Source organism: Sphaerodactylus townsendi, linkage group LG04, assembly GCF_021028975.2.
Source record: "Sphaerodactylus townsendi isolate TG3544 linkage group LG04, MPM_Stown_v2.3, whole genome shotgun sequence".
Lineage (NCBI taxonomy): Eukaryota > Metazoa > Chordata > Lepidosauria > Squamata > Sphaerodactylidae > Sphaerodactylus > Sphaerodactylus townsendi.
Window position 1 is genome coordinate 67,490,454 of NC_059428.1, and position 19,204 is coordinate 67,509,657.

The 19,204-nt window shown below is 40.1% G+C and overlaps 1 protein-coding gene across 2 annotated transcripts in view; it reads right to left on the bottom strand.

Annotated features, from left to right (window-relative positions):
* Positions 1 to 83: 83 nt before the first annotated feature.
* Positions 84 to 19,204, bottom strand: part of HLCS (holocarboxylase synthetase) — a 120,698-nt gene continuing 101,577 nt past the window's right edge. For both annotated transcript variants that reach the window (XM_048495688.1, XM_048495689.1), the window contains 5 exons: positions 17,610 to 17,677; positions 13,931 to 14,091; positions 11,865 to 11,979; positions 6,638 to 6,851; positions 84 to 5,711 (listed from right to left, as the gene is read on the bottom strand). In XM_048495688.1, coding sequence (XP_048351645.1) covers positions 5,540 to 5,711; positions 6,638 to 6,851; positions 11,865 to 11,979; positions 13,931 to 14,091; positions 17,610 to 17,677 — 730 coding nt within the window. In that variant the 3' untranslated portion in view covers positions 84 to 5,539. The remainder of the gene's footprint in view (positions 5,712 to 6,637; positions 6,852 to 11,864; positions 11,980 to 13,930; positions 14,092 to 17,609; positions 17,678 to 19,204) is intronic.

Genomic DNA, 19,204 nt, shown 5'->3' on the forward strand with positions numbered 1-19,204 from the left:
ATGAAATATTTTCAAAATCACTTCATCAAGCAAACAGTCTGAAAGGCAATATCAGTCACACTGTGGAAGAGGTGTTTTTTTTAACAAACGTGGACATTTTAATAGCATTACACATTTTTAGAGGGATATTTCTAAATTTCAGGATGCCTGACTAGTTCCTTCAGACTTTGTCCAGACACATTTTGCTATGCTGTCTTAGTTTCTCTCAAGCACTATTACAGGCTTTCATACAAAAGCTGTGAGTAGCCAAGCTTGATTCAAAAAACAATGTAATTGCCAGCTGTATTCCCCATATACCTTTAGCTAAGCATCCTATATAAAGGCCCACAGGCATTTCTGACTGCAACAGCTGCTAGTCCAAAAGACCTCATTCAGCTGTTCTGCACAAAACAGCAATTTTTCTTCAGTGCTTGAGAAGCAAAAATAGCAGACTTATGACAGTTTTTAATTGATATTGATATTTCCCCCTTGTTTCAAGACAACACGTAGCATTGAATGTACAAGGACAGGCTATTAAAAAGAAAAGGCAAAAGTGATATTTTCACCTGATCTACCTGATGATTCAGTATGTCCACACTTCATTAGTTTTCATTACAAAAAGGAAATTAAATGAAGAAAAAATTCCAGTGCAAGAAATACTAAGGTTGAGCTTAAAAAACTATGTAATTTAAAATTGGTTTTTCAAAACCTTGTACTCATATTGTTCAGCAAATAAAATCTGTTTGTTTTACAGACATTTCACCTATATGTCACAAGTTCTCTCTCTCTCATTTACAAGTCTATTAGACTTCTTAAATGGGGTACAAATAACTACCACCATGTCCCAATTAAATCACAGCTATAATTGCCTTTCTTTTCCGAATAAGTCAGTGTAATGGCTTCAAATCCCTTCCCAGCCATGAAACTCATCAGGCTTTTGCCTGACCAATGTTCACAGGTCTCTTGTGAAGATATAATGGGGGGGGGGGGAGATGGAGAGCCATGCACACTCCTTAAAGTGTAAGACATATTCATTTATTTCTTATCTGCATTTATACTCCACCATTATCCCCAATGCAGAACAAGACCAGCTTACATCATTCTTGTCTCCTCCAGTGTATCCTCATAACACTTCTGTAATGTGTCTAGGCTGAGGGTGTATGACTGGCTCACTTGCAAGGTCATCCTGCAAAGTTTCCATTACAGAGTGGGGATTAAAACCTGGGTCTCCTGGATCCCAGTTTGGCACTCTAACCATTGCACCAGGTTAAATGGAAACAGACTTTCTTCAGAATTCATAAAAACCCATAATTCCTCACTGTAGACTAGAGTGCTTAATATTGTGCTTGGTTTAAAGTGACATTATCATACAGCTATTAAGCAAAAGTTACTATTTAAAATAGTTACTGTCTTGACAGAGAAGTAATGTATTTGTCAGGATGTAACTCTTTTGTTGAATCAGACTCAGGTTCTCTCTACCAGATGCCTTGTGACAGAGCAAGCCAGAAGTCAGGGTCAGGGCTGGCCCAACCACTAGGTGTGCCTAAGTGATAGCCTAAGGTGCCAGTCTTCAGCACAGTTGAAGAGGCAGCCAGCTTTCTCCACGGCAGCAGTGGACTCAGCTGTGACTCACTTTGGCAAGAAGCAGCCTGATGCGGTGTCAATGCCCATTGGAGAAAGGAGGTTGCTACTGCAGCCTGGCTGCTTTCCCTCACATCTAGTGCAGTGTGTGTCTGTGTTGATGCAGGTGTGGCAAGCAACAACTCTGGGCATCACAGCCATCTGCCTGTCAGGGAGAAGGGCAGTCTGAAGGAGGCTTCACTGCAGCTGACCTGTCTGGTTGTCTTCCCTGATCCAGCGACATATGTGCCTGAATATGGGCAAGCAACGTGTAGCTGCAGGCACCATGCCATAGTGTTGCTACACACAGGTGGGTAGGGCTTGCTCATCCATTCAACACCCAGAAAAACAGGCCTCTACCAACTCTGCATCTGCCCAGTTCCAGTTAACAGAGGCTCTGTGACCATACAGTTCTGTGTCTCCTTTGTATGCAGCTCTGGATCTTTAAGTACCCAGCTTGTGGTGGGTTGGGGGAAATGCACCAGATCTTACAGTGCCCAGGGCACCAAAAACTGTAGCCTGACTGGACATGGTGGAACATTTGACTGAAGAATCAATGGAATAGTATTCCACGACTTAATTGTTATGGCTAGCAAGCCTAATCTGTTTCAGCACTTTGTGTGGACTTAACTACATGTCGCTTTTTAAAGATGTTCAACTGAAAAAAAAAGGGAAATTTTGGGAGATTTTTTTTTAGTTTGTCCATATTGAAATTTTTGAAAATTTTGGAGAGAATGCAAAAAGATCTTATGAAATATTTTCTTTTTGGTGGAGATTGAGTGCCAAATTAGTACCGAGATTGAGAGCAAAATTAGACAGTCCCTTTTCAAAAGAGTTGAATCCAAATTCACTGCAACAACACAGCAACTGTGGGATTGCCTATTAACAAATAAAGCAGGTCATGTCTTGGCTAGGAAGGCCATCATGGGAGGGGGGAAGGAGGAGGAACTCCATATGCAGCATTAAAACTGCAGAAATAACACCACCCAGTGTTGTTTTGGTGTGGAAAATGGCTGATGAAGGCAGGCAGGAGCCTGCTGTCCCCCCCAGTGGTGTCATTCCAAGACCAAACAGGCTGTTTAATTTTTTTTAATACCCATTCCCCACATTTGTTGTGTGACTGTGGGGAACACAACTCTTTTTAAAAAGTGAACATCGACTCTGGCCCTGAATAAATCTGAAACAAAAGTCTCAACTCGTTCAGAATGTGCAGTATGAACATTTTGATTTAGAAAAACTACAGTAGGAGCCCCAACCTTTTTTGAGTCTGTGGACAACTCTAGAATTCATACACATGGTAGTTTTCACATCTACAAAATGGCTGCCCCAGGTAATGGGACCATATGCACAGGGAAAGCCCAAATTCACAGGAGAAGAGGACTAATTTTTTAAAAATACTGGGAAAGCCGAGTGGCAGAAAATAAAACCAACAGTGTGGTGGCAGCTGGTGCTGAAACAATGTTATTTTTATCTGTGCAGCCAGTCAGTTGTCTAGCATTGTCAATCAGAAGCCCTGCTGGACAAGAGTCCCATGAGGTCTGACCAACTTTCTAAAAACACTTGGTGATTATGTTGGATGTTGTCAATATCCCAATATACTGCTATTCCTATTTCTTTTCTTCACTACCAGTTTTGCCCATTGTTAACATTTTTTCTCTTTCCTCTTGAATGGCAAAGACTACTTACATGTGCTAAAGTAGCATAGGATACAGAAGTCTGCAGATCTTTCTAATATTGGATATATTTGCAGTTTCATGTGTAGAAAACTAAGGCATTTATACTTTTAATAACTATAGTAAATAGTACAAATTACACAGTTTATGTTGTTAAACCAGTAAAATAAGTTGATAATTAAGTAATTATTGCATGTATTTCATTTCCCTCTTCTTAAAAAAAAGGAGGCACACCCCCAAGGCTTCAAAATGTCAAAAATGTCACAAGTCTAGTAGCTGCCTATTTTTTGCCCATCATACTAACAAGCAATTAAGGATAAACTGAAATTTGTTGGCACAGAGCCAGGGACAGAAATCTCCAAATCACTTTCTCCTAATCATTCATATTTTTCATAACTTTGTAAATGTTTTCTAGTTTTGCAGTACCTTCCTAAGCAGAATTACACCCTTCTACTTCCTTTGAAGTCAATGGACTGAGAAGCTAATATTAGGAAGGCACTGTGTGAGACCTTTTTCTTAAATTTAAACCCAGCCACATGCCCTTATTTGTAAGGAAAATATTTCTACTCCAATAATTTTCATGGTCATTTTTTGTACTTTTGAAACTTTACATCGTTTTTGATGAAATATGGTATTCCATAGATGGATGTTCCACACATTAATATTAAAAAGCATTTTTCATTTTCTTTCTAATACTTTAATACTAAATTTGTCTTTTTTGTTGCCCCACATTGCTGACAGTCAGTAATTGTTCTACCCACCCCAATATTTTATCTGGGTGATTACAGTAAATCAAAGTCCAGCAGTATCTTTGAGATCACCTCCAATCTGTATTACTTTCCATTTGCTTACAGTGGCATTCATTTCATATCCTGTTGCTCAGTCACCCAGTCCGGAAAATAACCTTTTGGAACTCTTTCTAGACTGATTGGAATTTTACCCTCTGAGTCAACAATAAACTTGGCTATTATTATTAAATAAAAAATAAAAAATAGAACCTCATTATTAAAAGTGCATTTATTATATTTTGCCATCTTCTTAACTCTCTGTTCTTAACTATAAGATGTCATCCCCGTATGATGGCTAAATACACTTGGAAGCCATTTTTACCAAGGTTTGTCTTCCTATATCTTTAAAAATCAGAACAGAAGAGGCAAGGCACATTGTTTATTCACTCTTCATTAAGGATACAGAAATTTTGAGGGCTTTAGCAATGGATCCAAAGCACATTCACATGTGAAGAATCTTACAGAGAAATATGACAGCACAAGTGTCATATGCCAACAATATGAAAACACACAAATATGCCATTTGACTATCAATAGAATTCAGAGGATCTGTGTACCTGTGAAGTTATAGACATGCAAAGCAAAATGCTGCCTAAATTAAATAGCGTGCAGGATGACTGAGGTTTAAATGAATTGCTAAAAAACAGATATCCTTGAGAAACAAGTTCTACTACTACTAAGATAGGTAAAAGGCGAAACATTATTTATAGATAAATTCTGTTTGAAGGCACTGCTATTTGTGAAATTCTCAAGCTTCAAAATGATACTGGGAAATTAAGACCTACTTCTAAGTAAGTGAAAGTATCTTCAATAATGTAGAACTCTAGGCCAAATCTCAAAATAATATTGTTTCTCACAGATTTTGAACATGCAGAGACACTTTGGCTCCATTCCAGGTCAGTGTGTGCAGAGCATTTTTCAAAAAAGCAAAAATTCCTTGCAAACAATTGTTTGACAGGGGAAGGAACTAAATCCTGTTAATAATCCACAATATAAATTATCTCACTAATGCATTGCTAAGCAAAGCTGCCATTTTAATATTGCAAAATATTCCACAACAAAAAATATTATTTCCTGTGTACGCATACAAACAAAAATATAAGTATCAGTTTTAAAGGTGTTTGGTAAGTAAAAGTACAACAGTTCGCAGTAACAGAATAACACAATTTTTCCTATTGCAAATTTCAGTTGAGTGATCCATTCTAAAAATCACATGCCAAAGTTTTCATGGTGATCATAATCCTCTCCTCTCCCATGAATGCACAGAAAAAAAATACAATAAACCCCTCCTCCAAACCAAAAGAAACCCAGAACAATTAAATAATGCAAAAATTCAATTATTTGCTTGGTATACAATGTTTCTTTTCTTCAGCTTTAGCTAAATTCCATTTGATATACTATCTCCAGTCAAGCTCAAGACTAACTAGGAAATATAAAATAGTTTTCTTTAGAGACCTGCTGTTCTGCCATCTCCAAAAGCTACTGCTGCTTTGGAATTATAAGGTTTCTCAACATATCAAAAGAATTGCCATCTGGATGCACAGTCACTACATCTTTGCCTTCCTCTTGAACCAGAAGGAATCCAGAATCATCTATTCCAACAATCCGGGCTAGTGGTCCATCATCATTTTTCAGACGAACTTGTTTACCGCTACAAATGAAAAGCAATAATTATTTAATAAAGTGAGTATTATCAAGTCTCTGGTTTTAGAAGGTCTAATCTACTTTCCTTTTAGAAGGTCTAATCTACTAATCTACTCTGGTTTTAGAAGGTCTAATCTAATCTCCATTTTTTAAACTTGTTAACTGATTGTTCTGATTATTTTAAACATTTCACCAAGAAGCAAATAATCATCTACTAGTATTTATGCATGTGATGTAAGAAAGAACAGGCCAATACCCCAATAATCTTACACATCTGATAAGATAGCTCCTTTGACATTTTCCATGAGACTCATACAAGGTAGTTTACCTTGTATGAGAGAGAATTAATTTTATATAAGATCATAAGAATAACTAAGCTGCATTAGACCAGTAGTCCACCTGGTCCAGCATCCTGTTTTCAGTTGTAGCTGGTCAAATACCACAGGACCACCACAAACAGGACTCCACTTCAGAAATGCACACATATAGTTTCAGATATACACATATATAATACAGCTAATTTAACAACCTGCCCTGATAGTGAGTTTCACCAGGACCTTCTAGTTTCCTACATCTTACTTCCCTTAATATGCTTGATTGTAATAGTATTTCTTTAAAAACTTCATAGTTAAAACACACTCTGTTTTCAGCATTTCAGTTGAAGTTAGTAGGCTGATATTTAGTTTTAAGAACTCAAGTGCAGTCATTCTGATGGATTTTAATACATGCATGCTGAACTGTAAGATTATGTTAAACCTGCCTACACAAGAACCAATTCTACTGCAATATGCTATTTGCTTATTGTGATCAAAAGCCAATTAAATTGTTGTATCTTTAAGATTCTGAACTGTCATCCTTCAATGGTAGATTGGTTTTAATTTCTACAAAGCAATTCAGAATAGCTTAGAATATTAAGCGGCTATATTTACTGACCTGTGTACCCAGAATTTATAGTAGAGGGGAAGAACTCCATTAGGCCCTTTCTCTTGAAAGGTGTTGATCAGTTTTTCCAGAACTGTTACACTTCTCGCGATCAGGCAGTCGGCACTTAAGGGCTTTAACTGTGTATTCTTTGTTTTATTGTGCTCCATAATGAGATCATTGATGCAAATAGTTGGATTGCTGTTGCTCACATTAAATCCACAGCCTAAGGAAGAAAGGCAGAACAGCAAATATTCCAGTTATTTGCAGAAATTTCTTCTTTCTTATCACAGGACAAACCTGTTCATCCACACAGTTGTGAAACACATAGGTTTTTAGAAGAAATTTCTTTTGGGGCATAAGGAAAAATACCAGAATCTTCTATAATCCAGTCCACCCACTCTGCTAAAGACAAGTCTACCTTGTTCACTTTTACAATATTGGCTTTTTTTCTCTCTCTACACAATATCCAGTTCAAAAAGTTCCAAGACAGTCAACATCCAGACTTGCACCTTCTGAATATGCTTCTGTGACAACCTTTCTCACTCACACCCGGTACTCAGCATGACACAACATCCTCTGTTCTACAGTTCAGGGTTACAGGTATGTCAGGCAATCACATTTCACTCCATATCTTGCCTCTTTTATAATGTATAGAAAGCCATGACATTTCACATCCCAGGTCCTCTCTCTCTCACTCACAGAGACACCACCAGACAGGGTAAACCAGTTCCCTTAAATAATCACCCTTCACTTAGACACTGTACACAGTTATTGGGGTTGGGGACTCAAACATTCACACATTGCCACCATTTATTCATATCTACAATTATGAGAAACACATGTAGTAGATGGGAAATACACTTCTGGTTAGTGTGTGTGAATAAGATCTTGAGGTACGGGTGGAATATATGTTATATATGTGTAGCCAGTGTGATGAAGCTTCAAAAAAAGGCTAGTGTGGTCTTGGAGTGTATCAAAGTAGACATAACATCCAAATTGCAAGATGTCATAGTCCTCTTATACACCGCCTTGGTTGGATCACACCTGGAGTACTGCTTGCAGTTCTGGAGGCCTCACTTCAAAAAGAATGGACAGAATGGAGCAGGTGCAGAGAAGAGGGACAAGCATTACCAGAGGTCTGGAGACCAATCCCTGTAAGGAAAAGCTGAGGGACAAGAGAATGTTTTGTCTGGGGAAGAGGCAGTTGAGGGGAGGCAATTGCTGTCTTTAAATATTTGAAAGGCTATCTCTTAGAGGTAGGCAGGAAGTCATTCTTGTTGGCAGCAGAGGATAGGACCTCACAATAATTGGTTTAAATTATGGGTGAAAAGGGTACTGGATATTAAGGAAAAATTACAAGAGTTGTTCAGCAGTGGAATTGGCTGTAAGGGAGACGGTGAGCTCCTTTTCACAGGCAGTCTTCAAGCAGTGGCTATCAGAGATATTTTAGGCTAACTTTGCATTGAACAGTGGGTTAGACTAGATGTCCTGTATAGCCCTTTCCAACTCTGAAGTTCTATTCTACTATTCTATAATCACCTTAGTGTAAGTGTGTGTGTGCCTTTCCCTGAAACTACAGGGTTAAATAAACAAGGAGTTAACTTTGAGTTCTAGTTTGAGAAAAACACTGGAGTATAGTGGTTCCAAAATTGTTTTTTTATTGGTCTTTTGAACTGTTTCCCTATTCCAGAATTTGGGATCATTCATTACAAACTGACCCACAGCTTCATTCAGTGAGATTCACTCTCAGTTGAACTAATGGCATTTCTGACTTACTATAGGTATTAAATATCTTAATTAAATCTGTGACTCCTCATATTTTTACATGTGTTAACTAGTTTAGAAAAACCAATATAGGTTCTCTGTATTTTGTTGTTATTGTTGAGCACATTTAAATTTTAAGAACATAAGAAAAGCCATGCTGGATCAGATGAAGGCCCATCAAGTTCTGAAATCTGTTCACACAGTGGCTAACCAGCTGCCTCTAGGAAGCCCACAAACAAGACAATTGCAACAGCATTTTCCTGCCTGCTCTTCATATACTGGAGAGAATAGGTATGCACCATGACCAGTAGCCATTTTGACTGATAGTCATGGATAACCCTTTTCCATGAACATACTCCCCTTCACTCCCCTCCACTCCAGTAATCACCACATTCTGGAGCAGGGAGTTCTTCAGTTTAACAGCATATTGTGTGAACAGCTACTTCCTTTTATTTGTTTTCAATTTCTCACCCTCTAGCTTCAGCACATGACCCTGCATTCTAGTATTATGTGGAAAGGAGCAAAGTGTCTCTCTATTTGTTCTCTACATACCATGCATCAACCTCTATCATGTCTCCCCTTACCTACCTTTTTTCTAAGCTAAACAGCTCTAAGTGTTTCAACTGTTCCTCAGAGGATACTTGCTCTAGCCCCGTGATCATTTTGATTGCTCTTTTTTTGCACCTTTTCAAGATGTACAATATCTTTTTTTGGGGTATGGTAGCCAGAACTGTACACAGAGTTCCAATTGTGGGCTCACCATAGATTTGTATAAGGTCAGTATGACGGCAGTAGTTTTATTCTCTGTCCCTTGATTAATTATGACCAGCATGGAATTCACCTTTTTACAGCAACCACACACATTTTCATCAAACTGTCCACTACCACCCCAAGATCCCTTTCTTGGTGGGTCACTACCAGGACAGATCTCATCAGTGTATGTGTGAAGTTGGGCTTTTTTGTCCCAAAATGCAACACTTTATACTTGCTCACATTGAATCTCATTTGCCATTTTAATACTCATTCCTCCTGTTTGGAGAGATCCTTTTGTTTTAACCAGCCTAGATAATCTTGTATCACTTGCCAACTTGGCCACCTTAATGTTCACCCTCACCTCCAGGTCACTGATGAGCAGGTTGAAAAGCACTGGATCAAACACAGATCCCTGGACCTTCTTCTCACATCCCTCCATTGTGAGAACTGACTACTGATTCCTACTCTCTGATTCCCATTTTTAGCCAGTTCCCAATCCACAATAGGACTTCTTATCCCATGACTATGAAGTCTGCTTAGCCGTCTTTGGTGGGGGACTTTGTCAAAAACACTTTGGAAATCCAAATACATAATGTCCACAAGCTCATTCCTGTCCATGTACTTATTGACACTTTAAAAAACTATAAAGGTGGACAGCTCCATCCAAATGGGAGGCAGCAGTTTGCAGAACTAATGTAGTGATACCCTACTGCTCCCATAGAGGCTTCCTGTTGGCATGGGGAGACTTGCAAAGTTCAAAAGTCTTTCCACTGTGTCAATGGGCCAAAGCTTGAGTTTGAACTGTGGCTCACTGGCATACCATTGGCAAAGTCCAGCAGGGAGCCAATTAAGGTCAGCTCCTCCAAGGCCACACCCTCAGCTGACTCCCGCTACACTGGCAGTAGCAGCAGGGGCTGTGGGACTCCAGCGCCAGGTTCCAGTGCTGGGGGGGCACAGCCACATGCTGGCAGGATCACCCCACTGAGGTAAGTGCCCTGGGGAAGGGGAATCCATTGGTGCAGTAGCAAGGAACTCCCAAGAGCAGATTTTGTCCCCATCTTTGGATGGGGCTCTAAGTGAGACAGAAGCAATGTTAGTTTTTCCTCAGCAGGGCTTGGCCATTCTATATGCTTGACAATTCTATTTTTAATAATGCTTTTTATCATTGTCAAAGGCTTTCACGGCCGGAATCACTTGGGTGCTGTGTGGTTTCCGGGCTGTATGGCCGTGTTCTAGCAGCATTCTCTCCTGACGTTTCGCCTGCATCTGTGGCTGGCATCTTCAGAGGATTCTCTGAAGATGCCAGCCACAGTCTGGTAAAAGCTGAAATGCAACTCCCTTAACTCAGCTCCCAGCACCTAAAATGCTTTTATCAGTTTACCTGTAACAAACATTCAGCTAACTGATTTGTGATTTCTTGGAACTCTTTTGATGAATGAGTGTTACATTGGCTATTCTCTAGTCCTCCGGTGCAGAGGGTGATCTTAGGGATGTGTACATATCATTGTTAGTAGTTCAGCAGTTTCCCACTTCAGTTCTTCAGGAACTCTAGGATGAATACCGTCTAGTCCTGGTGACATGTTAATTTTGTATAAGTTCTAGAAATTCCTGCCTTATTACTCTAACACCTCATTCTCCCTTCCTTAAAACATCTGTTTGGGAAAAGGTATCTGCTCAATAACTTCAATAGTGAAGACAGATGAGAAGAATTCATTTAGCTTCTCAGCAATCACTCATTCTCCCTTAGAGTTCCTTTCCTCCTATTGTCATCTAATGGTCCGATTGCTTCCCTGGCTGGTTTACTGCTCCTAATGTCCTTAAAGAATTTCTTATAGTTGGTCTTGAGGTGTTTAGCAACATGTCCTTCAAAATCCCTTTTGGCATCTCTAATTGCTTGCATTCCACTTGTATTTGTGCAAGTTTCTGATTGTTTTTGTTTGCCTCATTTCGGGCAAACCTTCCAGTTTCTGAAGGAAGCCTTTTTTTTCTCTCTAATAGCTGCTTTCACCTTATTCTGTACTTTTCTTAATTAGAGCTGAATCTATACTCGACCAGATGTTATAGACAGAGTGAGGGGCTAGGATCCAAGGCACAAGGTTCAAATCTCCATGCTGCCATGGGAGCTTTCTGGGTGATTTTGGGTCAGTCATTGTTTAACCTATATCACAGGGTTCATGTCGTGAGGACAAAATGGAAAAGGCGAGAAAGATATTGTAAGCTGCTTTGGATTTTTACTGTGGAGAAACGCAAAGTATAATGATCTAAATAAAAATATTTTTTGCAATGCATAAAAAGGTGGGAGTGGCATTCATCCACTCTATTATTCTTTTGGTTGGATTTTGTTTTATCTGTGCATTGCAATGTAATGACACATACTTATTCCATGAGAAACTGGGCTTTCTGATCTCTCTTTGTAACAAGTGCATTTGTTCCAATCCTTTGGTCAGAGATTCTCACTTGAAGGATGTGCAACAGATATCTCTTTATAATAATTCCACCTCTACTGCTATTTTGTTTGTAGCTTTGGCTACATATGCACATGCCAATGGCACATCATGCAGATGATGAAGTAAGCTCTGATTTGCAAAAGCTTGTGCTGAAATAACTTTTTTTCATTATTTAACAGATTAATTTCATTACTCTTCTTGCATTACAAAATGTAAACATGGCTTCAAACAAGAAAAAGGACAAGCATATTTGACATAATTTCTGTTCTTACCAATAAGTATGTGGAATGTAGTTCCTGTTAGAGTGGAATTTATTAAAACTCCCCCAAGCTTCATAAGGTCACTGTAGTAGATATCATTAGGCCATTTTAACCGCAGGTCAATATCCTAGGGAAACAAAGGTGCCTGTTGGTATTCATATATTATTGCATTTAAAAAGTCTCCATCAATACAGGGCTGATCCTTTGTCCAACGCTTTCAGTTTTCACCTGACTTTCACGGATATAGTGAAAGTTTTACATTTTCATGGCCCCCAAAAGTTCTGTTTTTTTTAAAGAAACCAAGAAGGGTAAATGTATGTGACAAACATATTTTTAATATAACCTATACCTAATTTTTCTAATAAACAAATATACACATAGTGATTGATAAAATATAAAACTTACAATACTACAAGTAACGACAGAGCAATTCACAGTTTGGATTTAAACAAATCACAAACAAAAATATTTCTAAACATGTATAAAATATTTATATTGGTAGGGAAATACTAGAATCAATTAAGAAAAAGGCCTACCGTATATACCAGCGTATAAGACGACTGGGCGTATAAGACGACCCCCCCACTTTTCCAGTTAAAATATAGAGTTTGGGATATACTTGCCATATAAGAGTACCCAGCGTATAAGACGACCCCACACTTTACAGATGATTTCCCAGGGTTCAAAAGTAGTCTTATACGCCAGTATATACAGTACGAGATTCTACTCTGACACATAAAAAGACTGGCTTTTTGCTCTGTGGTCCTGGAGCTGGTCAAGGTGCACGAAACCACTTAGGAGGCAGCTCAGTTGTGACGCTGCTGCACTGTCTCTGGCTGTGGCACAACTGCCCCCCCCCCCCGGATTGCACTGCCCACGTTCCAAACCTCCTGAATTTAAAATATTACTTCACATTCTACCATGTACCATTTTTAGAGTCAACTTATGAATTCTAAAGTTTGGAAGTGTTAATAAAAGACAACACCTAAAGGAAAGGCTATTGGATATCACACCTGAAATGAAATTCATACAGAAACAAGTGAAAGGCATTGATTTTGTATAATATAAGAAACATATGTTTTTGTTAACCGGTCCTGTAAAATTCAAATGTTTTACAGTTAGCCAATATTTACAATTGGTTATACTCAACGGAGGTGAATGAAGTGTTAAAGAAGATTGTTTTATGATTTGGAGAGTGATGACAGGACGCTTGATTCCCTCCTGAGAGGACATGGTTGGCCTCTTGCTTCACAGCTTGGGAAAAAAACCTTCTCAACAGTAAGCAAGGGAGGGAAAAATGTTAAAAAGTATGAAGTGGCCACTGAAATGGCTCCAACAGAATTCTAAAGAAAAAATTGTCCATTTTGCTTCTTTTTCTTTTTCTCAATTTTCCTCATCATTTTTATAACAAAAATAAAACAAATGTTACACAAAAAGGTAAATCCATCTTGATTACAGGAACTGTTTTCGAATGCACATTAAATCAGAATGAGCTTTCAATCTACTAAATTAATATTTATTTTGTTCACTATGGTAACTGCTAGAATACAGGGAATTCTCTTTGAGGAGTGATGTTAAGGAGGTAAAGGGTGACATAACAGTTAGGTATGCCCAGTCCTTCTTTGCCTTCAAGTCACAGTTGACTTCTGGTGACCCTATAGGGTTTTCAAGACTAGAGACATGATAACCTCCACATCATGACCCTGGTATTCATTGGATGTCTCCCACCCAAATAACGGTCAGAGTGAGGGTTAAGAGTATATGACTGGTGAAAGATCACCCAGCAATCTTCCATGGCACAAGTGGAGATTGAACCTGGTTTGCCCAGGTCCTAGTCAGACATCTTAACCACTATACCATGCAGGCTCTCTTATGCAAGTCCTTTAGCAGAAAAGAAAAGAACAAAGAAGAAACAGAAATTATATATGAAATAATAAATATAAACCTAGGGGCAAGATACACTGACTTTTCTTTGTGGAGTGATACTAAGGAGGTACAGACTTACATAACAATGATGCATGCCAGTATTTTCACTGAAGAGAAAGGAAAATAACCGAATGGAAATAGAAAAAGAATACCTGGTATCCAGGTAATGATCTAACAGACTCCACAACTGCTAGAGAAACAAGATGCTGAATAAAAGGAATCCTTCGTCCCAGTTCAGAAGATAATGGAATGGTAATAAGTAGAGTTGATAAAGCAGCTCCCATGGGACTCAGCCAGATATTTCCACCACGACCTTAAATTTAAAAAAAAGCCTATAATCAAAATAGTTCACTCATGAATGATATTTTGTCACATGGAAACATCCAACAGATCTATTCCACTAATGGGAGCACTTTCCTCCACAACTCATTGCACTGGAAGAAAGTACAACTGTTAGTGACACAAATCCATGGAATCCAGCCATCTATTCCACTTGTTTGACAAAAGCTGAAGAAATGTTTGTAAAGGTGTTTCCAATAATTTTTTTAAAACATCTACATTAGTTTTTGTCCTCAGAAACAGTACCATATCGACTTCTGTTTTCAGAAAAGTAATTGTTTAAACCACAGATTATAACAAGACAAAAATAACACAGCCCATCTGGTATAATAAATATTAAGGGCCTGCATGTGGATATTTCTGATCCAAAATAATGCCTGAAATTCACTGTTTAGTTTTGGATATCTCCTAACCAACACTAAATAGGGAATTTTGACAAGAAAAGGAAGTCCTGCCTTATAATATTTTGGAGTACATAGAGAAAATTAACAAGCATATAGATAAGGATGACAAGATACCTCACCAAAGACTTCTGAACAAATTTAGAAATCAAGGGATGGAGGGACAGGGTTAAAATCTGCTCAAACAACAGGAAACATAAAGTAGGAATAAATGAACAGTTCTTTGTAAAGGAAGGAAATAAGCAGGGTCCCACAAGGATTGTTATTGGGACTGCTGCTTTGTTCATAAATGATCTGAAACTCTGGGTGAGCAGTGAGCAGTAAGAACAGGCCATACCTGTGAATGGTTCCAAATTACTTAGTACAGTGAAAGCCAGGGGAAACTGTGAAGACCTCAAGTAGGACCCCTCTAAATTGTGTGAGTGGACAACTATGTGGCAAATGAAACTCAGATAAGAGTAAGGTGATTCATGTTATGAATGGAGGACAATCTGAAGCTGAAATGCTACAAATTTGTTTATGCTGGAATGGGTAATCAGATTCCAGGTAAATCCAAAAGGGCAGAGTATCATTGTTAGGGTAATGCAAGACTTGAAAAAATCTGGTAAACTGTAACTGCTAAACTGTCACCTTTCCTTTGATGAAAGATCTTGTTTTCACAGCAAACCTCTGAATACCAGTGCTAAGGAATAACATCAGAGGGAGACCTTGGCCAGTGTGGTGTGGTGGTTAAGAGCAGGGACTCTAATCTGGAGAACTGGGTTTGATTTCCCCACTCCTCCACATGTGTGGTGGACTCTTATCTGGTAAACCAGATTTGTTTCCCCATTTCTATATTCCTGGGCTAGTCACAATTGGGCTAGTCACAATTGTTTGGAACTCTCTCAGTCCCAACTACATCACAAGGTACCTGTTGTGGAGAGAAAAAAGGAAAGGAGTTTGTAAGCCTCCTTGAGTCTCCTTACAGGATAGAAAGGGGGGGGATTATCTCCCCCTCGTCTTCCTCCCCCTTCTTCTATACTAGGGGTAGGGAACCTGCGGCTTGAGAGCCGCATGCGGCTCTTCTGCCCTTGCACTGCGGCTCCACGATCCGAGCCACCGGCTTCATCCTTGCCCGCCCTGCAGGCAGCAGGGCGGGCGCACCAATTGCCCGCGGCTGGCTGGGCAGCGCCGCGGGTTTCCCCTCTTGCCTGCCTTGTTCGAGGGGGGCGTGTGCTTTCCCGGCGGCCGGCAAGGCCGAGCCGCTGGCCCATCCTTGCCCGCCCTGCAGGCAGCAGGGTGGACGCATCCATGCGCTTCTCAGAATGAGTGGAGTAAAAGGTAAAAAACCCCAATATATACAGTGTTATCGTTATTTTAAATGTCAAAAATTATTTGCAGCTCCAAGTGTTTTCTTTTCCAGTGGAAAATGGGTCCAAATGGCTCTTTGAGAGTTAAAGGTTCCCTACCACTGTTCTATACCCTGTCTACTGGCCCTCTAAGGCAACTGGTTGACCACTACAGGAAATAGGATGCTGAACTGGATGGATCACTATCTCATCCACCAGGGCTAATCTTAATCTTTTAATGTTTGAATTCTGGGGAAATGCAGTAGCCCTATGAGAAGAAATGGCTCCCCCACCCTTGAGGTTTGAATGGAAGATTTAAGCATTTTTTCCTCTGAGCAAGAAGGAGAGAGGAAGTTATTTCAATTGCTTACCTGCCTCATTTCTGTCACCTTTTTAGAAATGCAAATGAGGGTAGTAAGAAACAATGGGATGGGGCAACTCCCCACCACTTCCTCCAAGCAGGCATCACAGAAGTGGAGGTCTTAAAAGGATAGAAGGGCATCAGGAAGAGGATTCCTGGAGCTTGCAGGAAAAGCTTCCTTGACCCAGAATGACCAGGTCAAGGGGATGTGAACTGGGAACTGATAAACCTCTTGGGAACCAGGAAGAAGATCTCTTCTGGCTGGGACCATCAAAGGGGAGAGAGCTCTTGCTGGAGGTCTGGAGGACCTGGCAGCCATTTTGGTCACGTGGTCGCCCCAAGAGCTGAAGGAGATCTTCCAGGTAATGGAGAATCTGTAGACAGCTGTGATACTCTGAGCTTAAGAGCCTACCCTATTCTAACAACTGTTAGGGTATGTATAAGGGAAGAAACAGAAATTGCATTTATCCCACATTTCTTTTGAATCCCTTGCTCAGTTTGGTGCTGCCTTTAACGTATACTTGAAAACATTTTTTTAATAAATACTTTTTAATGTTGGAGGCTGGAGCAATTCTCTGTTCCACATAGGCCTCCACTGTCTTGGGAATGCTATTTTATGAAGATGTCTGAAGGGGTGAATGCTGGAAATTGGCAAGGGATGCACCAGGGATGCACCAGGCTGCAAATTGTCCCCGTGGTTCCTAAGAGTGGGGAAGCAGGAGACACAGAGGCAAGGACTCAGAGTTGGAAATGAAGCTGGGGGGTCCTAACCCTTCCTAGTGGGAAATTCCTACAAACGTCAGATGGTGGCAGCAGTTACTCTAGAGAGGGAGACACACTCTAGAGAGAGAGACTCCAGGAGGAGTTGAGAAGAGAAATGGGTGGAATAAAGCCTGCTGGTCAAAGCAAGCCTGTCACACTAAGCCTGTCACAGGGCGGGAAACGGCAGCGCCCCAGAAGGCAGTGTGCTCCTGCGGCCACACGGGAGGCTGCCGCACTGCCTTGCACCCCAGAAGGCAGTGCGGCAGCCTTCCAAAGCCCGGGACATTGGGGAAAACCCGCGGGATGCGGGACAAGTTCTTTCAAGGCGTGAATGTCCCGCCAAAAGCAGGACGGCTGGTCAGCTTATGTCACACCCTACAACCGAAGTGCTTTTAGAAGAAAGACATTTAGGTTTCCTGAAATGTGGCCCATTCATTGCATGAAAAAAACAATGGTCAGAAGAGTTATTCACTAATCATGCAGGATGATTTCAAACTAGTGCAGGATGATTTCAAACTAGTGACCTACAATTCTTTTACCATACTCAAAATCCTAAAAAATTGCTCAAGAAATGAATTCACACCAGTCATATTTCATTGAACACTTTCTCTCCACTGACACTGGAACTGTACCCACTTACCTTTCCCTTGGGATTGCTGAACTGCAATTGCTATCAGACCTATTTCTTGGGGCACCCGGAACATCAATCTATGAATTATTTAAAAAAAAGCATGCCTGTTAGAACTGTGTGTGGCTTTCATAAAAATACTGGAAAGATTCCCTACATTATTAGCAACATTCCAGCTACAAGTCAAAGATAGAAAAAAAATTTAAAAGACAAAACTAATTGAAAAACATTCAAACAAGATATCAAATCTGCAACGATATACAAGAGAGCATTAAGATATATTTGAGATACGCATTTCCTACATTTCTTTCAGAAGTACTTGTTCACATGGAAGTATGCCATTATCTTGCATAAGCGACAACCAGCAATTTCAAACACTTGTTTCTACTTACAACAAATTCATGTTCGCACTAGAAGATTCAGCAATGGCAGCAGTTTTTGATTATTTAGAAAACTGGTATGGTGGCAATAAAACAGTTTAAAAGAGACACTATCCCTTGAGAACTAATTATGATTTAACTACAGTAAATAAATCTACACCTCCAGAGAGCTCTAGAGAACAACTGGCTGATTTTATACTTGTGTTCTACTTTTAAAATCATTTTACTTAAAGGAATAAAACTTCCCTTCTGGGGATAAGTAGAAATTATTGCATACTCTTACAACACTACCAAGTGGATCAATATTAGCTTACACAAATTTTGCTGCAAGAATATTGTTTAAGCTGTCGTGAAAATAATTAAGCAGTAATTAAAATCTTTTTCATTTCACTTTCAGGTTTTAGAAAGAACTTACTGGCAGAACTAATTTTTTAAGATGTATTTGTCACAGCTTAAATGCTTGAAAAAATTCCTGGAAAGTCAGGAAACCACATTTTTAACAGAAAGGCTTTAGATGCGCAAATTATCTTTCTCTGATGAACAGAAGATTCAAACACTCTGAAACAATGGAATGAAGCAGTGGCACTGAGTAGAAGCAAAGATGCAAGCGCTTATGCACCCTCTGTTGCTTGCTAGGAATTAATAGTTGGTTACAGTCTTTGTGAGAGGGAAGACAGTAGGGTATAGCCCAGTGTAGTCAGACCATGGAGGGTGAGCAGGATCAGTACTTGGATGGGAGACCACAAAGGACGTCTCTGCAGAGGAAAGCAATGGCAAACCAAGTCTAATTCTAAACTGTCCTGAAAGCCTCTTGCTGGGGTTGTCACAAGTTAGGTGTGACTTGACAGCACTTACATACATGCTCTTCTTTGGTGTTAATGCGCGTTGCAGCCACTCGCGGGTGAATGGCTGCCCCATGAAATGCGTTACTTGGCCGCACTTCCTTTTCCCCCCCAGTCCCCACGTCTCTGCTGTGAAGCTACGCAGGGGCACAGGGGCGGCAGCATGGCTGTGGATGTCTATGCCTGCCAAGCCCCATAGCTACGTAGTGGAGGAAGGTGTGCGGGGGGGGGGGAGTGCCTTTGTTCGAAGGCATGACGGCAACCCACGTTGCCTCTGCAGGCTCAGTTCGCTGCCTGCATGGAGGCATACGAACACCCCAATGGCAACGCTGGTTGCTTTACCCTGACTGCAACCTGCTGTACTTTGCCTGTGCGGAAGGGGCCT